General features: G+C 43.8%; 1 protein-coding gene across 1 annotated transcript in view; it reads left to right on the top strand.

The window, feature by feature from the left end:
- Positions 1 to 7427, top strand: part of pou4f4 (POU class 4 homeobox 4) — a gene marked incomplete at both ends in the record, with an annotated part of 13881 nt that extends 6454 nt beyond the window's left edge. Inside the window, 4 exon segments of the mRNA XM_080749575.1 lie at positions 3493 to 3576; positions 3737 to 4006; positions 5618 to 5785; positions 7026 to 7427. Of these exon segments, the coding sequence (XP_080605701.1) occupies positions 3493 to 3576; positions 3737 to 4006; positions 5618 to 5785; positions 7026 to 7427 (924 nt within the window).
- Between the last annotated feature and the right edge of the window lie 511 nt (positions 7428 to 7938).

Here is a 7938-nt window from a genome sequence, read left to right as displayed (position 1 = left end):
TGTTACCGTTGTTTCCTGTTGACATTGGCACATTTCACCCAGGTTTTTTTTTTCATCTCAATCAGGTCACTTTGTCTGCTGACCTCACTCAGCAACGAAATAAACAGAAAATAAACAAAAATAACAATAAAACAATTCACAGGAGGCAAGCAGTGATCACCCCATGATGTGCACTGCAATGTAGTTTCAAATGCAACATTGCAGGCGCTTTTTGAGAGTGAAAACATAAGAAGACAAGTGTGACATGTGTGGTCTGGGCAGCTTGTGCCAGGAAATGTGCCAAGCTCAATAGGGAACAACAGTACATAGTCTATATTCTGATACTAACCATTGTTCAGTAACAGGGGCTTCCCTGTCTCTCCAGCTCTTTAGTATACAGGAACAGAACAGAACTCAAATGGGATAAAGGAATAAAAAACATTGGAATTGAAAGTATAGAATGCCATACCGTATTTAGACAGGCGTGAGACTTTAAAGCCAGTATTGTATTTATTATTTTAAACGTGATTTAAACTAGTGAAAACAGCCGATCTACAAGCACACAACGCCTCGCTTGTAGATCTGCTGTCTTCACTACTGTTGTGCGACAGCCTTGTATGATGAAAAATACAAATATGAAACTTGGAGATGCAAGGTTTCTTCCCGACAGTGACGATATTTACACCCCTGCATGTTGGTGTGATAGATTCTTGGGACATGAAAAGTGTGTCCATGCAGAAAAAAGGTTGAGAAACACTGACTTAGGTTACCTACCGCAACTTAAAAGCACCGACACCAATGGGTAAAAATACTGTGTTACAAGTGCAATTCATGTAAAAAATATAGTTAAAGGTATAAGAAAAGTAAAATGTCTAATAATGCAGAATGTCCATTCTAGAACGATATATCAGGGTTTCTCAAAGTGGGAGCCTTGGCACCCGAGGGTGCCGTGACGGAAGTCCCTGGATGCCAGAGAATACCGTGATAATAATACAGTTAACCCATTTAGGCCTGTGATTATTGAATGCTTTAACTATTGAAAAATAGCAGATATACAAGCTCACAAGCACAGCACCGAGTTGCAAATCTTTGAATATATGTATTTTTAAATTGAACGTTTGTAACTCAAATTTAGCTTCTGGGGGGTCCCTGGAACTAAATATTTTGAGATGGGGGTCCGTGGCCAAATACATATCATTTTAGGGGTCCTTCACATGAAAAATGTTGAAAACCACTGACACAGTAGTCTCTCAAGAACAGACTAACTGAGCTCCAGTTAAGTGAAAAGGACCCTTTCTTTGACGAGCCAGATTGCTGACATAGAAACATTATTATTATTATGAAACAAATTCATAATTTTCAGGACTTTTCAAAAATAGCAGATCTACAAGCTCGCACCGCTGTTAATAATGCGTACCAGAGTCTCCATAGCTTACTCTGTAAAACAGACCTGAGTCGCTCTTTGGTAAAGGCCTATACTTCTTTTTCCATCTACACCAAATCTCTTTGCCAAAAATTGCTGAGCAGTTGTGAGCTTGGAGGTCTGCTATTTTCAATATTTTCTGCAAAAGGCCCTTTTAGAAATGTCAGCCCCTGCCTCTCTAACATCCTGTGCACGTCCCTGCTCGTGACATGGCTGCTGTATGTTAGGGAGAAAGATTTACTCCACATATTTACATACTGTAATATCGCATAGAGCTTCAACGACTTGTGATTTTTGCAAGTCGACTCGACTCAGTAAAAAGTTGAGTTGAAGTCGACTTTATCACGCACGACCCCCCAATTATTTTGGGGGGTCCCCAGATGATTAACTTAATGTGCAACTGCAACATCGGTTTCTCACTCAACAGTAAACAAACCAACATAAAGTTTAAGTGTATAGAGGGTATTTGCACATTTCTAAAGTGTCAATTTAAAGACTTTTTAATACCTCTAAAATGGCAAATTAAACATTGTCCAAATTGTCAAATATATAGTTGTGAAAATAGCCGATCTACATGCTCACAACGAGCATGTAGATCTGCTATTTTCACAATAGAACCACGTTATACCAAATGTAATGTAGCACTGTAATATTGGATCATTCCGTCCTTGACAATAAGCAATCCTACTGTTTGAATGCTGTACAGACGCACACATGGAGCAAAAATAGAGAAATAAGAAAAAAATACAATATTTTCTTTTTCAACTTTCGCTGTTGGGAGTCGACTTGTGTAATGAAGTCGACTAAGTCGACTTGACGACTTTTTCGTTAATGCTCTAATATGGCATGGATATAATGTAGGAGGAGGAAAGAGATATTTACACATACTGTGTGACAGTTCTTGTCACACGTTTTATTTTATTTGTAAATTGACGCCCTATATACTTCAAAGTGAAAACAGCTGATCTACAAGCTCACGACATGTTGGAATGTGAGCTTTTAGATCTTTTTTTTTAAGATTGTCTATTTTCGAACGGAGAAAAGTCTAAAACATAATATCTTTGTGAATGTATGTGAATGTATGTTCTTGAAAAATGCTTTTTCTCTCTAAAGTGTATTATGTTGGTACACCATGTGGCATGTTTGAAGTCAATCTGTTTGACACACACACACACACACACGAGACACACACACACGAGACACACACACACACACACACACACACACACACACACACACACACACACACACACACACACACACACACACACACACACACACACACACACACACACACACACACACACACACACACACACTCACTTATCAAAGCATTACAAGGGACACAAATATTTTTCAGTTGCTTCTGATGTCCCACATGCTTGAAAACAACATCATTCAGTCAGTGCCCGAATCCAGACTGTACAGAATCAACACATGAGCTCATTCACAGTCACTATTGGTATTACATTTCAGTCTGTCATATTAACACCGGACAAATAATTATGGGCACAAATAGCACCTTCTCCTCCAAATGGATGGACTGCCTATAATGGAGGAGATTGAGCAATATAGCAAGCTGCTTTGCCTTGCACCTGGACAACCCCAGAATCCTCAGGCCCCTGACCACTAGCCTGGACATGGCCCAGGCTGCCAAATATAAAAACAATGAGCTGACTTATATCCTAGGACCTAGGTGTATGATGGCTTGTACTATTGTTGGCATTTAACTTGTTTAGTAAAGGAAACCCTCCTCTAAACTTGAATCAAAAGCACAGCCAACTTCCAATAGGAAAACCTCTTTGCTGTTCTCATCAATCACAATGACGTCTCGTGTATTTGCTGTTATATTTGCAAATACATGGGGGTCATCGCATTGGAACATTTCTGGTTTCACACAAGAATGTTTGTAAAACACAACACAACACACACACACACAGACAGACACCCGCACGCACATGCATGTGCACATACGCACACATTCACCCATTTACCACACAAACGGTGTTTACATTTAGATATCATAGAACAGATGAACTGCGTTTTCTGTGTGTGAATCAAATCTAACCCAGTTCTCCTCTCCCTTGCAGCTCCAGGGCAACATCTTCGCCGGCTTCGACGAGTCCCTTCTGCAGCGCGCCGAGGCGCTGGCGGCCGTCGACATCGTGACGCAGGTGAGCAAAAAAAAAAAAAAAAAACATTTGTAACTGAAACTTTGCTTCTGGGGGGGTCTAAGCCGTCTAAGCCACTGCGCCCTCTTGTGGTCTAAACCCTGAACTGTGTGCTGTCCTCCCATCTCTAATAAAGTATTCAATCAATCCGTCCATCAATCAGAAGTCCCACCCCTTCAAGCCCGACGCCACCTACCACACCATGACCACGCCCACCTCCAGCTCCGCCTCCCACCTGCACCACCACCACACCTCGGTGCTGGCGTCGCACCACCACGCCGCCGCCCACCACGGCCTCCAGCACCACCACCCCGCCCACCCGGGCTCCGCCCACCACGGCGGGGTCAACGGCCTGGACGGCTCCTCCTCCTCGGACCTGCTGGACCACCTGAGCGGGCTGGGCGGCCTGCCCGCGCACCCCCGGCGACGTGGTGTGTAGCACGGCCTCGCACGGCACGGCGCACATGTCCTACCACCACCACCACCACCAGGTAAGGGGGCAGCAGGGGGCGCTGTTTAGGCAGAGTCGTTTTGGAGTTTCTCATGTAGACGGATTTCTCAGAGCGGCAACCATAACTGTGGTGTCAAGCGGCACCTATGTAGTTCCATGACCACGAGAGCGAAGGTCAGTTTCTCAATGGATTTGTCATCTAGGAGGGTTATTAAACAAATTTGGCCGGGGTGTATTTTTTTAAATGGCGGGGAAAATGTTTGACAGCTAGGGTGATTTTCAGTCTCATTCACTTACTATACACTACACTACACTACACTACACTATAAAGGAAATAATTACTCCCAAACAAATCTGCTTTAAGTGGGATGTGACGGGTCAATCTAGGGGTTTTTAATTATTCTGAATCCATTGCAAGCATTTGTTTTGCATGAAAAACATTCCTTTGGCTAAAAACCTACCCCAAAAGACTGAAAATTGATGACTCATCACTAAACCATAGTTTTGTTGGCCTTGCAATGGATTCAGATTAAAGTTGATTTTTTCCTTTATAGTGTAGTGTATAGTAAGTGAATGAGACTGAAAATTACCCTAGCTGTCAAACATTTTGCCCGCCATTTAAAAAATATACACCCCGGCCAAATTTGTTTAATAACCATTACCATCTGAATGGGTATTATTAACTCAGCCAACGACGAGGCTCCTCGTCAAACCCTTTGATTGACGCATTCGGTAACGCTGTCGCCTCACAGCTAGACTCATGCTGTGGACGCTGGGGGCGTGTTCTCTCCTCCACGTCATCAGCGCCCACACCCTAGGCTAGGCACCCTGGCCAAGATATGACTTCCGCTTGGTTCCAAGATTTCTAGCGGAAGTGCTGCGTTTTACGGAAGTTACGTCATGCAGTGCGGGTCTGTTTACATTCCCTAGCGAAAAAACAAAAGTAGACAGTAGCTCTTAACTCGCTCTTAATAGGTGTAATATCGCCTGAATCAATGTTTTAGTTTATATATTGTTTATTGTGAGCGGGGAATAAGTTTGCAGGGACACCGCACTGTGAAAAGAAGACAACTTCCGCGAATATTCAGCCCCACCTCCTAGAACGGTCTCTGCCTCATATCTTTCTCTTCTCTATGCGAGGCTACACCCTAGGTGGGCCTTTCTGTGTGGAGTTTGTATGTTCTCCTAGGGTAGATACCTTCACAAAAACATGCAGTAATCCTAAAGGGCGAGGTCGTGCCAATTCTTTGCCATCTGGCCAGTGATGTATATCTGACCAGTTACCCCTGTAACCACCCATATATGGAGACCCCTGCATGAGTTAGTTAACAATGTTTTGTCAGAACATGCCCATATATGGGCATTCCCAGATATGCGCTTAATATTCATGACATCAGGACAGCCTGGGATCTCCATATATGGGCATGAAACGGAGAAGGACGTAGAACCACAGTGTCAGGCGTGATGTGCAGACAGACAGAGATACGCGGACAAGATGTGCCGGTTTTCATAGTAAGCTTGCGACCTGTACGGTCGCAATAATCAATAAAGTTGATTAGTTGCCATTAAGTGTTTTTCGTGTGTACCCCGCAGGCCATGAACATGCACCCGCACGGCCTGAGCGCTCACGCCTCATTGGGCGGCAGCGGAGCCCCGCCCGGCGGGCTGGGCGGAGCCGGCGAGTCGGAACCCGACCCCCGCGAGCTGGAGTCGTTCGCTGAGAGGTTCAAACAGAGGAGGATCAAACTGGGAGTCACTCAGGTACGCATTTCTGACCGCCATTTAAGACTGTTAACCATTATTATTATTACGCAATATGTTATGCTGTAACTATTAAAAAATAGATCTGCTAAAATAGATCTGCTATTTTTGAAAAATCATGACAATTCGTGCAAGCTTTTTTTTTCTTTTTTAAACCGATGTTTCTATATCAGTGGTGCTCAAACCTTTTCATGTCAAGGACCCCCAAAATGATATGTATTCCCCAGGTGATTAGCTTAATATATATATTTTTTTCTCACTCAACGGTAAATACTCCAACATACAGTGTAGAAGTGTGTACTGGGTATCTACACATTTATAAAGTGACAATTTAAGGACTTTCAAGACCTTTTTAGTACCAACCTGGCAAATATTAAGTAAGAAAGACGCTAACATTGTGAAAATTACCGATCTACAAGGCGTTGTGAGCTTGTAGTTCGGTTATTTTCACAATATTTATCTATGGAACCGAGTAACGCTAAATGTAATACCTACAATTCCAAGTGCTTGTCAGGGTGGCGTCCCCAGCTAAAATATTATTTTGGGGGTCACGGCCTAAAAAGTTCCATTCCAAGATATGGGTTTAATATTGATGACATCATCAATCTCCATATATGGGCATGAAAGGGATAAGGACTGACACAGAGATCTACTGTATGGCCATTCATTTATTTGTGAATTATTAATATATTGATATTAATTTCCCCATTGACTTGAATGGGGAAAATTCAAATGCCAAGACAATATTTGCAAGTGTGACTTGCGTCACAGCAAACACACTTGCAATTTATTTGTTTTTGTCAGTGGAAAAAGAAAGTAGATGAGTTTTAGTTTTAGTCGACAAAATGAACTCTTGGGTACCATTAAAGGCATAGAATTATTGAATGCTTTAACCAGTGAAAAATAGCAGATCTACAAGCTCACAGCGATGCGAGCTTGTATATCTGCTATTTTTGAAAAAGTCGTGAAAATGTGTGCAAATCTTTGAATATATGTATTTTCAAAACTAACGATTGTAACTCAAATCTTAGAAGGATTCAAAAGACACTTATAGAATCGGGTCAAATTTCAAATTTTCATGATTTAAAAAAAAATAGCAGATCTACAAGCTCGAGCTTGTATGTCTGCTATGTTTCAATAGTTGAAGCATAAAATAATGATACACCATTGTAAAGTGCTACCCAATAAGGTAATGTGTACCCGTTCTAAACATAAAACTATATCTCCCCCCTTGGCGCAGGCGGACGTGGGCTCGGCGCTGGCCAACCTGAAGATCCCGGGCGTGGGCTGCCTCAGCCAGAGCACCATCTGCCGCTTCGAGTCGCTGACGCTGTCGCACAACAACATGGTGGCGCTCAAGCCCATCCTGGAGGCGTGGCTGGAGGAGGCGGAGCGCGCGCAGCGCGAGAAGATGGCCAAGCCCGAGGTCTTCAGCGGCCAGGACAAGAAGCGCAAGCGCACGTCCATCGCGGCGCCCGAGAAGCGCTCGCTGGAGGCCTACTTCGGCGTGCAGCCGCGGCCCTCCTCGGAGAAGATCGCCGCCATCGCTGAGAAGCTGGACCTGAAGAAGAACGTGGTGCGCGTCTGGTTCTGCAACCAGCGGCAGAAGCAGAAGCGCATGAAGTTCTCGGCGGCTCACTAAGGGGGCGGCGACGGAGGCGCCGAGGGGCGGAGACACTCCTGAGAGACTCCCAAAGCTGAGCGACGGATCGTTTCGCCCCTGAAATGTCGGGAGATTTTATTTGACGACGAATTTGACAATTTTATTTTGTACGACGATCCACAGCCGACGTGTCCCCACTTTCGATCCTGCTGTGTGCTGTCCCTATTTTGGAACTGACATTGTAAATGATAAATGTTTAAAAAAAAATAGCAGACCTACAGAGCTTGTAAGATCGGCTATTTTTTAAGGTAATTTGAATCGGGGGTTGTTTTACATAAACTAACTAAGCGAGGAGATATTTCGAGACTTTTTGCCGCGTTCGCACCGGCAGCTACAAAGCAACACTCTGCGTGAAGACTACAAACTTGCGTCTGACGCTCGTTTACAAACGCCTCGGCGTAAAGTTGAGCTGGTTTCAACTTGACGCTGGCAGCTTTCAAGAGCTACAAAATGACCCACGAGTTGTTCAACTGCTTCTCTCTGAGTTCCT

This window comes from Nannobrachium achirus (genome assembly GCF_963921795.1).
Source record: "Nannobrachium achirus genome assembly, chromosome: 19".
Classification (NCBI taxonomy): domain Eukaryota; kingdom Metazoa; phylum Chordata; class Actinopteri; order Myctophiformes; family Myctophidae; genus Nannobrachium; species Nannobrachium achirus.
The sequence above is the reverse complement of the archived record's forward strand: the minus strand, read 5'-3'. Positions and strand labels throughout refer to the sequence as shown.